The 15,652-nt window shown below is 41.4% G+C and overlaps 1 protein-coding gene across 1 annotated transcript in view; it reads left to right on the top strand.

Annotated features, from left to right (window-relative positions):
• Window positions 1-7,932: 7,932 nt before the first annotated feature.
• ELOVL5 (ELOVL fatty acid elongase 5) overlaps window positions 7,933-15,652 on the top strand; it is an 18,591-nt gene continuing 10,871 nt past the window's right edge. The window contains exons 1-3 of the mRNA XM_026844925.1: window positions 7,933-8,150; window positions 8,907-8,972; window positions 10,872-11,059. Coding sequence (XP_026700726.1) covers window positions 8,915-8,972; window positions 10,872-11,059 — 246 coding nt within the window. The 5' untranslated portion in view covers window positions 7,933-8,150; window positions 8,907-8,914. The remainder of the gene's footprint in view (window positions 8,151-8,906; window positions 8,973-10,871; window positions 11,060-15,652) is intronic.

The following is a 15,652-nucleotide window of genomic DNA, read 5'->3' as shown; positions in this document are numbered from 1 at the left end:
GATCTTCAGAGGCAGTTGCTTTTCTGAATGATGAGGCTATTATTTTTATACTGTTTTGAAGGCAGAGGGTTTAACAGGGTGCCTAGCGACAGGGTTTTGACCTGAGCAACACAATACCATGGCATAACAGTTGTACCTGGAGTCATTTCTTTTCTCTTTTCGTCTTCATTCTCAGACTGGTGAGAATTTTCAGTACTTTCTACTTAAAGCTAGCCATCATTTGTACTTGCCTTTTTTTTGTTTTGTTTTGTTTTTTTTGTTTTGTTTGTTTGTTTGTTTGTTTGGTTAGTACTGTTCACTATTCATGGTTCACTGTCTGGCATGATGTTTTAGCATCTTAAAATGAAGGCACTAAGTATTGGTGCAGCTGCAGCCGTACAGGATTAACTCATGTCTCATGAGGGGTACAGCAGAAAAATAGAAAAGTTCGAAGACTGACTTCTCATAGGCTGGCTGGCTGTATGAAGAAATGGCAGAAATGTGCACGAAAGCTGTGGTGTGTATTTACAGTGTCAGCATGTGCTTTTTTGTCCTTTAGGTAAAAGTGTAGAAATTCACTTCCATTGAGGAATGTAACTAATTTAGTGTTTTACATGTTGGGGTTTTTTTGTGTTGTTATGGACCACCAGGGAATTTCACTTCTCCCATAGCATTCCAGGTACTACTACTCCATGCTCACTGGAAAGAAAAGTAAGCACACAAATAAATGCCTAACATGTGGTACTTGCCTAAGGGTGGCTTGTGTGTGATTTTTCAGTGTGATCTGTTTCCCAGACTCGAGTGATCCTCCAAAAGGTATTGTTTACCTATCTGAAAATAGGGGTTGTAGCTACACATCTTGGCAGGGCATCTCAGTCCAGGTTTTGTGTGCGCTGTTGTTCCTGTACTGGCTAGTGTTGCATGATGTAGCATTACCTTCGTGACTGTCACCCTCAACTTTCATGATCTTCCTCTAATTTTTCATCTTTTTATTGGATTGCTGTATCTAGTCAGCATGTGAACTCCTGATAACCTTTTTACAGCTAAACCTTGTTTCCTGGATAACTGCACACAGCCATTTCTTGCTTTGTAGGATGGTTCACGTTTGTAGGAGAATTGCAGGTGCTTTTATGGATCAGATAGCAAGCTTTCATATGTCAAGCTAATAAATGCAAAGAAGATAATCAAGAATTACGAACCTATCCTGTTTTAATCTTGAAATGTCCCCTGGGTGCAGACCCCAGTGTGGCAGTGTTTTGGCAAGGGGAAGGGGCAGGCTGGTGGCTAATGTCTCTTGGTGCTCAGCCTTGGTGCCACTGCTGCGAGGTGTTGGAGAAAATGAGGGTTCGTGTGGGAGGACAGCCTACTTCTTGCTTTTTAAATTTTAATATGCAATTATGAGATACAGGCATTATTTTAAATAAAGTAAATTAATGCTTAATGTCTTGAAGCTTCACAGTACTCTTGAACTCTGCTGCTAGTAATAGTCATACAAGACTGGGCTTCTCCATCCTTTTGGACTTGTTGGCAGTATCTCATCATCTGTGTTGTTAGAACATGCAGCCTTTTGACTAAAAAAGCTCATTAAAATAGGCTTTGGGACTGTACCTTTTATTTTTCTCACGTGGAAGCAGAAAGTTGGTTTGAGTGAAGTGCACAAACAGCGATTAGAGGAGTCCCTTTAATAAAGAGGAAAAGAGGAGATTTTCAGACCTTCTTGCAGGTGGCACTTGAATAACAGAAAGAAGACCCAAAATGAAAGCTGAAGTCCTTATGGCCCTCTAGTCTTAGCTTTTGACTCCTTCACTTCTAAGCTCTTTCTCTTCAGCTTTCCAGGCTTCCTCTGGCTCATTTGCCATTGTGAGCTACAGCTAGCAATGTTTTCCCAATTGCAATACTAGCATAGTTTTTGAAAAAAGAGGGAGCTTCAGATCAAAACAGTAAACTTAGTAAATGTTCAAATACTGCTTGGGGAGGAGAGTTTTGGAGCAAAGCTATATAGCAAATGCTGTGCTTTGGCTTTTCTTCCAAAAAAGTCAACTTGTAGCTCTTGTGCCATGTACATATTCTCCCTGTTTCTGTCTTATCTAGTTTGCTACAGATCTGCGCTTCTGTTTCTTTCTCACTTAAAAAAAGAAAACAAAAACCAAACTCCTCTTTGAGCCAGGAGTTATCTGTGCAGTGTCCTTGCACATTTTATTGTTGTGTGCTATTACAAACACAGCAGTTGAATAAACCTGCATGCTTTGCATTTTCTTCCTCCCTGTTTTATTTCTGTAAATACTTTTGTAATCTGCACTTTATTACTCTAACAGCACTGTGCTATAAGCTGGCAGTAGCAAGGAAGTTTCCAGTATCATGGTGCTGGGGTATTGGGTGCAGCAGCTGGGCACAGGGTACCCTCTCAATTGTTTTATTTCAGGAAAATGCATGCTGTTGCAAAAAGCATTTTACTGTAGCAGCGAGGGATGTCAGATCTGCTGCTGCTGAGGGGGCCTTTGCAGCATGAGAGATCCTTATTTGTAGATGGATGCATCTTTCTGGGGATGGAGAGGTGGTGGTGTACCGTTTTTCACCAAGTAATGGCATGAAATCGTTCTCCTAGTTAATTGGCCAAAGTCTTCCTTTACCCCCTGCATTTTCAAATGTTTCGAAATACCACTGAGGTTAAGCTGTTTGAGACTACCTTCTTCCTTTGTCCTGCATTTTTTACGCTTCCCTGAGTTTTATACAAATCATTTATTTCTAAACTTCCTCACGCTGGTGCTGCCGGTGAGTGTGAAAGCTCAGCACTGCAGGTCCCGATGAGTCAGCAGCAGGCTGGATTTGCTGCTGATGCAAGGTGGGCCAAAAATCTGCATCGCTTTGCTAGAGATACAGTTGCAAAATAAAGTTTAAAAATAGTTTCTTGCATTTTAACAAAACTAAAGTGCAAAATCGTCAGCACTCATGCTTCACCTGGTCTCCCATAAATAAATGTACTTGCACTTTCAGATCAATATGGACTGTGATTTATTCTGAACTTTTTCTTGTTAAAGTTAAGCATGCTTGGGACCTAAGGCAGTGTTCAAAAAGGGCAAAAAAAGAGAATCATGTTAGCAGCAAGTTGAAAGGCAAAGGGAATACATGCAAGGGCAGTTAAGGCTTTGGGAATAGAAAGTAGAAACTGGACAGCTTTAGAAAATGGACAGAAGATGGTTGACAGCTTTGATTATCGGTGCTGTCTTCCAGTTCTCAAGCAGCTGAGCATTTTTAATTCCAGTACATTTACAAAAGCAAACAGCAGCATGATCATTGTGGTTTTGGAGGAGGGATAGTTTGTACTTTTGGAGCAGGGAAAAGAGGAGTCACATCTGCAGTAGCAGGGACTGGGAAACATCACTTTAACGAGAAGACACAACGCAGGATTTCCAAAATCGAGTGCCTAAAATTAGACTTTGAAGTCCTAATTTAAGAACAGGGAAAGTGGCACTTTTCCAAGAAGGCTAAGCAACCAGGCCTGATGGTGTGTTGCGCTCAGAAGCCAGCACAATTATTTAGATGCCTTTTTTGGGGGTTTTTTTGGAACTCAAGTTCAGGCTTTTAAATGTGAAAACTGGGATCTGTTGTTTCAGGGAGTTTTTGAGCAGCAGTGTGAGAGCTGGAGGATCCTGCTGAAAGGCAGCAAGCTTCCAGTGCTTTGAACTTTCAGCCTAAAATGTTTTGTTGCTACTGTTTGGTTTGCTTAAAAAGGGTGTCATGGGACAAGGGGCAAACCTTTATATTTTCATGCCTCATCTTTGCACCTGTAAAGTGCTGGAAGTTACTCCAAGAAGAAACTCAAGAAACAACATTAAGAATTCTTGGTCACGTTTTAAATCCCTTTTTGACATAAATGTCCCAGCATGTGTTTTCTGTGGAAAGTGTAGAAGAGAATTCCCTTTGAAGGGCAGGAGCTGGTAAAATACTTCAGTATTTAATAGCCCTTTCCTCAGAGAGTAGTGATGTGCCTTAGAAGAGCAGGTTATCACTGCTCATATCCTGTATGAAAAACTTATTATAAATAAATCTTTTAAAAATATACTGCAAGAAAAGCACATTTCTATGTAGCCTTTGACCTGTATTTTTGGTTGCCGCACCAGGACCATCCATGCCTGGGCTGAGTGGCAGGGTAGAGCTTGCATCTTCTGCCCAAGATGGGTAGCTGCTGGAGTGTAGTGCATGTCCTAGCTCATAGCACCAGAAGTGGGCCGAGGATGCAAAGCATTCTCTGGATGTCCAGAAAAACCCCGTCTATCTAAATCCAGAGGATTTTTGAAAAAGTATCTTGATGATGGGGCTCGATCTTGTTGGGGCAAGGTACAACTAATCATAATATTTGTCTTGCAGAATTGGAAGTCTAGATAGATATAGATATAAGAAAGAAGTTTTTTTACAATGAGGGTGGTGGGGCACTGGAACCAGTTGTCCGGGAGGTGGCAGGTGCTCCATCTCTGGAACCATTCAAGGTCAGGCTGGACAGGGCTCTGACCAAACTGATCAAGTTGAAGATCTCCCTACTTATTGCAGGAGCGGGATTGGACTAGATGACCTTTAAATGTTCCTTCCAACCCAAACTATTCTATGATTGTATGAATAGGTGCCTTACTGTGGGATGACTTCTAGGTGAAGGAGCATTGCTAGTGATCTGCTCATGTATATGGTCAGCTGCAGAATGTGCTTACTTTCAGTATTAGGAAATATCCGATTTCAAATGGCCACTGGTTTAATTTTTGTGGGAATCGATGTTCCTTTGAATTGGGAAAGTATTCTAATTAAAAAAGAACCCTTGTAGCTGCTGCCGTTGAAGCAGTGTTTAATGTTGTGTGGCTGTTGGCAGGAGACTTGATGCATTTTCACATGACCCCATCTGGAACAAAAGCAGATTGTTTCCCTCTGTTTTTCTGTTACACAAATGAGTTCCTTTTGAAACAATTTCTTTTTCTGCAAATTCTGGAAATCGACACCAGGAGTAGTTCTTCCTTCGCTGTGCCTTTTACAATCTGTTGTCTGATAATGCTGGCACCAAAAGCTGCCTTGATGTAGTGGCACAGAAAAGCTGAAACCTGCAGAAAACATCCTCCTCTTGGGGAACAAGGTTTTTCTTCCAATTTTATGGAAGGGCTGAACATGGAGTTTCACAGCTATCTTTGCTATAGCTAAGCAAAGTTTGTTTCTGCTTTCTTAGTTATTTACATACCTGCATTTTCAGTCTCCAGCAAATGACAGTATATAACAAGTCAGTTCTGAATTGAGCTTTCTTGTATCATTTGTATAATGAACCTTTGGTTTTGAAACAAACTGTCTTGGTTTTGGGATTGGTTGCCCCATACAGAAGAAGAAATGGACACAAAGGTCATCATGTTTAGAAAGGGATGAAGATGCTCTTCCTACGGAGGAGGAGGAGGGAGGAGAAAACTAGACAGTAACCACCTCCACCCGATCTCTATCCTTGCATAAGCTGTCGGATATACAGAAAGATTTCAGCCTTGTCACTTGGCTGCTCAGATGCTGCGATAACAGGGCCAGTAGCTTGGATTTAGAGGGTAAAGAAGTCAAGCAGCTGGAGTCCCTTGCTAAGGAAGCGATGGGGCTCTCACTTCCTGCCAACCTTCATCCATATACTGAGCATGACGTTATATGATATGGAATATTCCACTGACCAATTTGAGTCCAGTACTCTGATTCTGCGCCCTCCTGGCTTCTTGTACACCTGTACACTAGCAGGACATGGGAAGTTGGAAAGTCCTTGATTTCTTAGTAACAACTGAAAACATCAGTGTATTACCAACATTCTTCTCATACCAAATCCCATACTGAATCCAAAACACAGCACTAGTCTAGCTACTAAGAGGAAAAATTAGCTCTATTCCAGCTGAAACCAGGACAAACTCCCATCTGAAGCCTTTCTCTGCAAAAAGGGTAGTTTAAGTCAGGTGCAGATGCTAGGTTATTGAATGATGCCATGCTACGTAACTAAATCAGTCAGCACTGGATCAAAGAAGCAACAGACAAATTGAGTAACTAGGGATTTCAAGCAACAAAATTAATAATCTGCTAGGGAGTGCTTTTTCTGGTGATATTTAATAGCTGACAGATTGAAAGAAGAGAGGTGGGGAAAAAAAAAACCAAACCAACTTGTTCTGAATAACTTTCTTGTCCTTGGAAATTATGTACTCATTTCTCACAGTCTTCCTGATGTTTGTTCTTCTGGTAGCACAGCATAGTCTTCTCAGGTAAATTTCCTTATTCCTAGGACACCAGTGTGCCAGTGCTGTGGCTGTTCATGCAAGCACTCAGTTTGTCACAGCTGGCAAGGCGGTTGTAGTTCTAGGGCCTGAATAATAGGCCCTGAAACAAAGTTGACCTCTAGATGAACCTCACAACTAAATGTTATTAGTATCTGTTAATTAGTAAAATCTGTATTACCATTAGTGTTAATTATTAGTATCTGATCATTAACGAAATATGGATGCTCACTAGTGAAAGATGTAGCTTAGAATATAATAAGTAGTGAGGATGAAATGTGAGAATGGATCCACCTTCCCTTGTTTAGCCTTGTTCAAGGCTGAGAGCCCAAGTGTTTGGCCTTGTTAGAAACTCCCTTGGTTTCCCCCCTGAGCCCTGGCCAGGCTTTGGGTGGAATCAAACAGGAGGATGAAACCAGGTGTTTCCACGCAAAACAAAGGTGCCAGCTATTCTGGCTTGCTGATTTTTGGGGATATAAGGCTGGACCCGCTCACAGCGACTCTGGCAGCCTCACCTGTGGGTGGACGCCCCGCGTAGGATTTCCCCCTTGCCGGGACAGGCTCTGCAAACCCTCGCTGTAACGGGGCTGCCTGGCCACTGCGGGGCTGGGTGATGGTGACGTGTGCGAGTGGTGAGGGATCCTTCTTAATTGCTGTTCTCCCCATCATGTAGTAATGATTAGGTGCATTGCCTTGCTTAACTGTATGTAGTAATTAAGTGTACTATTCTGTATTTTTCTTAATGCTTATTTTCTCTATTACTTAGTTATATCCTTTAATTATTAATAGCAAAATCAGCCTAATCTTTTCACTCTGGTGTCTGAATTTAATTGGCATCCTCAATCAGCAAAACAGCGATGTAATCCCAAAAATGCACCTTCTTGCGAGGTGTATGCTTATTTGGGCTGGGCTTCTTCAGTTGGAAAATAAAACCAGTATGGAGCAGGACTGCAAAAGACTTAATGATCCTCGTTATTTTATTCAAGCTCTTTTCTTTGTGCCTGGTGAACAGATTCCAGGGAAGTTTCTGTGCCTTTGTGTAGTGCAAAGCAGTACAAAGAGTTAATGCACATGAAGGGGTAAGTCCTCTTCTGCGAATGGCCCTGAGAGCCCTGCAGGAGACAGTGGGTGAGGGATGCAGCCAGAAATCCTCCATGAGTGCAGCAGCCTCCTGCCTGGAGCCCTGTGGTGGAAGGGATGTGGACATATAGAAGACCATGCAATTAAATGTGCAAATCCAAAACCATTGTGGTTTTTTGATCCCACAGGAAGTTGAAACCCTCCTGAGGGCTGAGCAGCTCCCAGTCCCACTTTGGACCAGGGAGAGGACATCATTTGCATCCTGCTTGGCTTTTCTTGCTGGATTCAAAAGAAATGGAGGTGTCAGTCCTGGCTGACTAAAACCAGAGGACCTACTATTCATTTTACTTGCATAAATCAGAAATTCCCTAGAGGCAGGGTTTTCACAGGTGAGAGATGTTTCTTTAGCTAGAACTAGAAAAAAAGAGATAGGAACTTTGTTGTTGTTAGCAACCAAGTATAAACTTCCATAATCATTTTGGTTTGTGCTGTGGGTATGTTGACAGCATATGTGTTGCTTACACTATTTCTAACTTTATAATTTATAACTAACATTATAATTTATAACTAAAAATTGTTAATATTAGTAGTTTGGGGGAGAGAAATGTCAGGAAGTGAAAACTGTCCTATTAAAAATGGATAAAATTATTTTAGTGCAAGTTCAGTACAGTTCTGGATACAAAAGGAAATTGGAAGGGTAGTTCTTTTTGGTTTGGTTGTTTTTTTTCCTCAAGAAAATTACTTCCTCTTTGGAATGGCTTCATATGCAGTTGTCCCTGCTCATGGAAAGTGTTGATAATTCTTTCCTGCTCTAGCCTTAGGGAGGTACAGCGGCTTATGTACCTCACAATATATAGGTGCTACCAGTGAATACTGGCTGTGTGAGGAGCTGACAGATGACATTTGAATCCATGTTGATGTTGAATGAGTTTTATCTGTTAATGTCTTGCCAGTAAGCAGTTACTGGAACTGAAGATGTTCATGCCATGAACTGCAGTGTTTTCTCCCTTGCCACTGCAGCCCTCGCTGTCATTTAGTGACTGTTGATCTCTTGGTTTTATGGGCTGTTAATCAGAGCTGTAATCAGTCACCTATCCACAGAAGTGAAAGCAGAGCCAGTTTTCACTTTTTACCTTCCCTCCTCTTCTCCACCTAGTGTTGCCAGCTACTTGAGGCTCTTTGTTAAAAGAGCTTCATAGCATTTATTTGAGAATTTCATTATTTCTGGCTTTGTCAAGGTCCAGTCCTTCTCCTCCTCCTTCTCCTTGCAGAGGGATCTTGCAAGATGTCATCGTGTATTTGCACTTTAAAAATACAGAATCAAAAGAATTTAAGATTAATCTGAACTCATTATTTTAAGCATCTCTGTATCTAGATAATGATAAAATATTTCAGCGAGAAATACTACTCTTACACCAGTGGCTTTATAAGCTTTATATGTGCTAGTAATGTCAAGTATGTCTGCTGCAATTTTTGTATATTAGTTTGTTCTTTGTTAGCCCTAACAGCTGGTACTCAGATGATTAAACTGCTTCTGTGAGCTGAAAAACTAACTTTTTCCTCTTCTTTCCATTTCAATAGGTTGTAGAATGGAACTTCTGGATAAAACAATCAATAGCTACCTTGATGTTTGGCTTGGACCCAGAGGTAAGATTTGTCAAAAATTAAATACCTAAATAAAACTAATAAATTTAAGTGCAGATACTAGGGCATAAGAAACAGCTTTTCTGTAACATCCTGACTTTGACAGGTGACTATTTTAGTATCTGCAAACATCAAAATATGTGATTCTATAATAAATAAAAAAGTCTACTCAATGCTTCTGATCTTTTGACCTGAAGAGCTGCTTATTTTTCACCTATGACAATCATAGGAGCTATTTTTCTTACTCAGTTAAGCTCCTGTTGTTAGTCTTAGTGAATGGCTTCTCTCACTCAGATCTTTGCCACTTTTTTTAAAGAATTTAATAATAGTTTTTATTTTTAAAAATTGTTTTTACTTTGCATTTGCTGAAATAAAAATATCCTTACTTGTAACCGGAGCTGCTAAGCAATTTTTCACTGAAGAAATGTAGTTTTTGGAGAGCATTGCTTTGAAGCCGTTCTTTTTAAAGAAACAATGGTTTTGGTAGGTTTTTGACTGGGAAAAATTCTACAGGTGGAGAACAGCAATCCTGGTCAGCATAAAGAAGAGAGATGCAGTGGGACTGGGACAGGCAGTAGCCTCATGGTCGGGGCTTCCAGCTAGGGTAGGGATGGCCCTGTTCCACCTGGTGCTGACCAGGGGGTGTTAATGTCAGCACCCTGTACAGAGTGTGTGTAGCAATCCTGCTCAGTGGCATGCGCTTTCTCCTCGGATTGCTTCCGTAGTGTCTTTTCTGCCTCTGTCACAGTGGAATTCAGTGGTGGTGCTGCTTCCTCGCAAGACAAAGTCCACAGGAGGTGGAACAACTCTCTAATCCTTCAAAGTGTGTTTTCTGTTTGCTTTTTGGTAGCTCAGTGCCCTTGTTGCCCCCCCTCTTCATACTAAGCCCATTTACATTACTCTGGATGTTCTGATATAACTTATTGCATGTGCTGGCATATGGTCTATATTTGCCATGTCTTAAAAATAATGAACCATAAAGATAGCAAATCCGAACAATTCCCTGGCTTTCTTAACTAATTCCCAACCTACATTTTAAGGCCTCATTTCTTACATTCGGGATCCACATGTGACTCCTTTGAAATTAAGTCAGGGCTGTGAATGCCAGCAATAACTGAATTGTTGATTTATGAGTTTGCAAATTTGGTTTCAATCCTTTAGACCGACTTCAGTGAGAGGAGTGAAATGCGGTGCTGTTGCTGGGTACAGACAACACAGTTGTGGTTCAGAAGAATCATGCACTTGTCCCAAGTGTTCCCCTGAAATCCTCTTGTTCAGGGTGGTTTATGTGCTTTTCCTGAGCAGCTGACGTGTTGCCAGCTGGACTGGTTAATCAGACTGGACTGCCTACTCTGTTTCATTGCTCACACAAGGACTTCAAAATTTAATCCTTTTGAGTAGCACATACATGAGTCTAATTGTGTTAGCACTGACTAGAAAATAATTATCAGGATCATCCACTGATAACTACAAAGGTATCTGCTTCACTCCTAGCTTTGCTGTCTCTGTGAGGAAATAAGGTGTGTGCTATCAGGAAAGGTTGATTTGAGAGAATAAAGATCGTTGAAGCTTTTCTTCATAATTTAAGCTCATCTGTGGTATTCAGGATGGACAATGATTCTGAACGGTAGTGACTTTTTAAAAATAATAGCGGTAATTTAAGAGTATTTTTGCCTTAGGAAGAGAATTATTTCTGCTTTCTTTAACAACTGTATAACTAAAATCTTGTTTGCAGAGGTTGTAATTAGCAATGTTGCCCTTAATAAAATGGATTTCTGCTCTTCCTTTCCCTTTCCCTCCAGTATTCTGGCACTAGAAGCATTTTGGGTAAAGGTTTTTCTGGATGCATTGAATTCTTCCCCTTATAAAATCTAAGTGTTTCCATGTTTTTGTTTGTTTCAGACCCCAGAGTAAAAGGATGGCTTCTTCTGGAGAACTATACACCTACCTTTATCTTCTCAGTCTTGTACTTACTAATCGTGTGGCTAGGACCAAAGTACATGCGGAATAAGCAACCGTTCTCGTGCAGGGGTATTCTTGTGGTCTACAACCTTGGACTTACACTGCTTTCCCTGTATATGTTTTATGAGGTAGGAGGCAAGGGGTTGGGTCAGGGTTATTTTGAAGTATCTGTTTTAATTACTTTGGCTTATGTTGAAAATCATCCGAGGAAAGTCCCGGGGAAATATCTGCAGAAATGTTGCAACTGTTCTTCAATGTCACTTCTCAGGAGAGAAGACTGTAGTTGTAATGTTACCTCTAAGGACAGTAAGAAACAAACCTTGCCTTAAACATCTATGCTGACCTTGGTTAGCAATGTTTCAAATGCACTTCTGTCGCTCAGTGGAAGTGAAGGCCTGATCTTTCAGCAGGAACCTGGCTACTCCTTCAGTAACTTCTCCTTGCCTAGAAGTCATGCTCAGTGTGACTGTGCTGGTGGATTGTACAGAGCACTTCATAACAAAACTACGACTTGATTTGGAGTGCAAAAGGTGTTTTATATAAATGTGTTTAATCTTGCACACACTCCATATCTATTTCTGTAAGCCTACAATCGCTTCATGTCCTCTTAATTTTGCTGAAACAATTCCATCAACAGCATTGTGATTCATCTGTTTCTTGGAAGTAAAACTCTGAACATACAAATATATTTCCAACTGAATTGGACTTTCTGTGGACTTATTTTCTCTCCTAACAAAACAAAGATTTAGGCAGTATAAAGTGTTCCACTTCCCAGAGAGCATTTTAGCTGCTTTTACTCAGAACTATATGGTTTTTATTAAAGTGAAAATTAAGAACTATGTTAGTGTAAATAAGAATGTGGTCAGAAAATGATTGATTGTGTGGCTTTAATGTACAGGATACTCTGGCTTGCTTTTAACCAAAAGCACTTCTTTCTTTAAGGAGAGATTTCATTTTCAACATACGATTCAAGCTAAAGCCAAAACTACTAATCTCTTTTGCTTTTTTTTTTTTTTCTTTTTTCTTTTTTTGGCATTTGCTTAGAAGTATATGCAAGCTGTAATTCTCCTTTAAGTTTGTAGTTAATTCTGTAGTGTTTTACAAGGTGAGTATTTAGATAGAAAGTGATTTAAATGTAAAGTTATTTCTATGTAGTGAATTGTCTAGTCAAAAATTACTGAGTTGGGTTATTAAGACGTTTGATACTTGATTCTTCAGGGTAAACAGTCTTGGATTCAGTAGGTACTTGGAACAACTTTTATTCTTTATGTGCTTATATTTCTAGCCTCTGAGTCAGGATGTTACCTAAAGTAATGTTGAGGACTTCATGTACAACATCTGCATTATTTATCTATTGTTTTAACCTCCAGTTATGTTATTGAGTGTTTACAAGTATGGACTTTTCTTCAGTTGTACTGAGTGTGGATAAAACTCTCAGGGTAGCCAATCTTTTTTCCTTGAATACTTGAAATAATATGCATAGTTTCCAAATGAAAATTTCTGTAGCATTCTACATGTTACAAACCATGGTGATAAATTTAAACAGAAGAAAAGATCTGAACTGTTGATCTTACAAATGCCTTTTTCTGGCTAACAATGAACTGGTTACCAAGAAAGGACTATTTCTTGTATTCTGAACAAGTCCTCATACTTGTAGCCAGCTTAATGGCTTTAATCTTGTGAAGGAATGAGACAACTAAAATACAATGATTATTAAGGCTCCTCATTCCTGTATAGTGAAACACTTAATCAAAGTGAATATTGCTCATAATGTAACTTTATCTATATGAAAGTGTTCACTGGTATTGCTGTAAATATACCTTCCCTTTATAAATGGGAATACATGAAGCTACAGTGTTATGAAGACTACTAAACTTGTGATAGTTGCCATGAAATGTGTTTGACAGCACTTACAAGCCAGACGCGAGGGCAAGCAATGTTGTGCAACAAGGGACTGATCCCATAAAAGTGCTTCCAAGTAGAGAGCTGTGCTGACATAACACTGCACTGCTTGGTGTTTGCAGGGAGAGAGCTCAAGGGCCGGGTGATAGGGAAAAAAATTGAGCTTCCTGCACCTGCAGGTATGTTCTCTAGCTGTAGTGCTTCCACCATTACCTGTGTCGGTGCAAAGCAGACGATACCTTTGCTCAGATAACATCGTGGAAATTTGGCTTTGAAGGATTAGCCATATACCAGTAGCACTTCATAGTACACATACTTTTAAGATTACATGGTGAAGAGCAGCATTCGAAAGAGATGTAACTCCCTGTTCTCTTCCTCGTTGTCACTTTGAATTTCAGGTGGATTAAACTTTTTTCAGTCATAGTTTGAGGAAAGTCATAAAACATCTCCACTTATGAACTTGTTTAGTAGCCTGTCTGAAAATAAGCTGGTTTAATAGCTTGTGTACAATAAACCTGAAACCCTGCTTTGGAGTTCTTTCTGAGTTACAGCTGTGGTGGTTCAGGTCATGATTCATAGCATCACAGCTCAGTTTAAATATTATATGACTGAAATAAGATGTTAAAGTAAGGCATCCTCCCAACTAGGATGAGAAAGATGACCTGCTTGGTCTTTCTGACCTTTACATTTGAGAATTTATATGCAATAACGTGGGGAAACCAATTTTGCATTGTAGGATTTGTGTAATTCTAGATACTGTGTACTTGTACCATTTGATCTACTGATGTAATGTAATATAACCTTATTTTTAAATCACTAGAAATATTATACTTCTTATTTGGAATTCCTAAGATAGTAGTTTCTGTGTGTACTTGCTATAAATTATTTATGTTGCCATTTAATGACTGGACTGGGTTCTGGTACTAGCAGGACAGAGTATTGGCTGTGCTTGTCCCAGATGATACAAAAGGCATGGCAGGCCTAGGGGAGCGGGAGAGGTTTCTCCAGGCCGACATGTCACTCCCATACTTCAGGAAGAGGGGATGCTCATGAGGGGCAAACAATGTTTTATTCTGTATAAATATACAGTGCTTGGACTTTGAGGGGGGAAAAAAGCACTCCTGTGTTGGGCAGGGGCAACAAGGGGTGGCCTCCCACGTGGTGGAGAAGGTGCGTAGCAGGATATGGGTTAATCTCCCGCTGACTGGCATGGCTGTATCTGAGGGAGCTGTGGGAGTTAGGGAGAGCAGCAGAGGTAGTACTGCTTCCACCCCCGTCGCTGCTCTCCAGGATCACGAGTCAAGTTGTTCTTGCAACGCTGTGAGTAGGGCACATGCCTCTCTGCTCGAGTCTTGGTGGGGTAATTTGGCAAAGTAGGAAGAGTGCCAGGTACCCAGTTATATGGCATGCAGACCTATTTATTTTGGGGGTGTTTGTTAGCAAAACTAGCCAAGTGATATGAGCCACCAGGATTTGAGCAACTGAGGGAACTGGGGTTGCTTAGCCTGGAGAAAAGGAGGCTCACGCTCTACAGCTACCTGAAAGGAGGTTGTAGACAGGTGGGTGTCGACCTTTTCTCCCAAGTAACAAGCAATAAGACACGATCACTTCCCTAGTCCTGCTGGCCACACTGTTTCCTGGCCAGAAGCCAGGATGCTGTTGGCCTTCTTGGCCACCTGGGCACACTGCCAACTTGTATTCAGGCAGCTGTGACCAACACCCCCAGGTCCTTTTCTGCTGGGCAGCTCTCCAGCCACTCTTCCCCAAGCCTGTGGCATTGCATTGGGGTTATTGTGGCCCAAGGGCAGCCCCTGGCATTTGGCCTTATGGAAACTCCTCCAGTTGGCCTCAGCCCATGGAGTCCTCCTCAGTCCAGATCCCTCTGCAAGAGCCTCCCTACCTTCGAGCATATCAACACTCCCACCCAACTTGGTGTCACCTGCAAACTGACTGAGGGTGCACTCGATCCCCTCGTCTAGATCATCAATAAAGATGTTAAACAGGAGTGGCCCCAACACCGAGCCCTGGGGGACACCACTCGTGACCAACCCCCAACTGGATTTAACTCCATTTATCGCAACTCTTGGGCTCTACCATCCAGCCAAGTTTTAACCCAGTGAAGAGCACACCTGTCTAAGCTGTGAGCAGCCAGATCCTCCAGGAGAATGCTGTGGGAAACAGTGTCAAAGGCATTATTAAAGTCTAGGTAGACAACATCCACAGCCTTTCCTTTGTCCAATAAACAGGTCATCTTGTCTTAGAAGGGGATCAGGTTTGTCAAGCAGGACCTGCCTTTCATAAACCCGTGCTGACTAGGCCTGATCCCCTGGTTGTCCTGTACATACCATGTGATGGCACTCAAGATGATCTGCTCCATAAGCTTTCCTGTCACCAAGGTCAGACTGACAGTCCTGTAGATCTTTGGATCCTCCTTCCATTCCTTCCTGTAGATGGGCATCACACTTGCTAACTTCCAGTCAACTGGGACCTCCCTGGTTAGCCAGGACTGCTGCTAAATGATTGAAAGTGTCTTAGTGAGCACTTCTTCCAGCTCCCTCAGTACCCTTGGGTGCATCCCATCTGACCCATAAACTTGTGTGTATCTAAATGGTGTAGCAGGTTGCTAACCCTTTCCACTTGGATTATGAGGGCTTCATTCTGCTCTGCATCCCTGTCTTCTAGTTCAGGGGGCTGGTTACCCAGACAACAACTGGTCTTACTATTAAAGACTGAGGCAAAGAAAGTATTAAGTACCTCAGCCTTTTCCTCAACCTTGTCACTGTTGTGTGTGTCGTGTCCATCCCCTGCCCCCCCCCCCC

This window comes from Athene cunicularia (genome assembly GCF_003259725.1).
Source record: "Athene cunicularia isolate RWA chromosome 3 unlocalized genomic scaffold, athCun1 chr3_part1, whole genome shotgun sequence".
In the NCBI taxonomy this organism is placed as follows: domain Eukaryota; kingdom Metazoa; phylum Chordata; class Aves; order Strigiformes; family Strigidae; genus Athene; species Athene cunicularia.
This window is presented reverse-complemented; position numbering and strand designations above follow the sequence as displayed.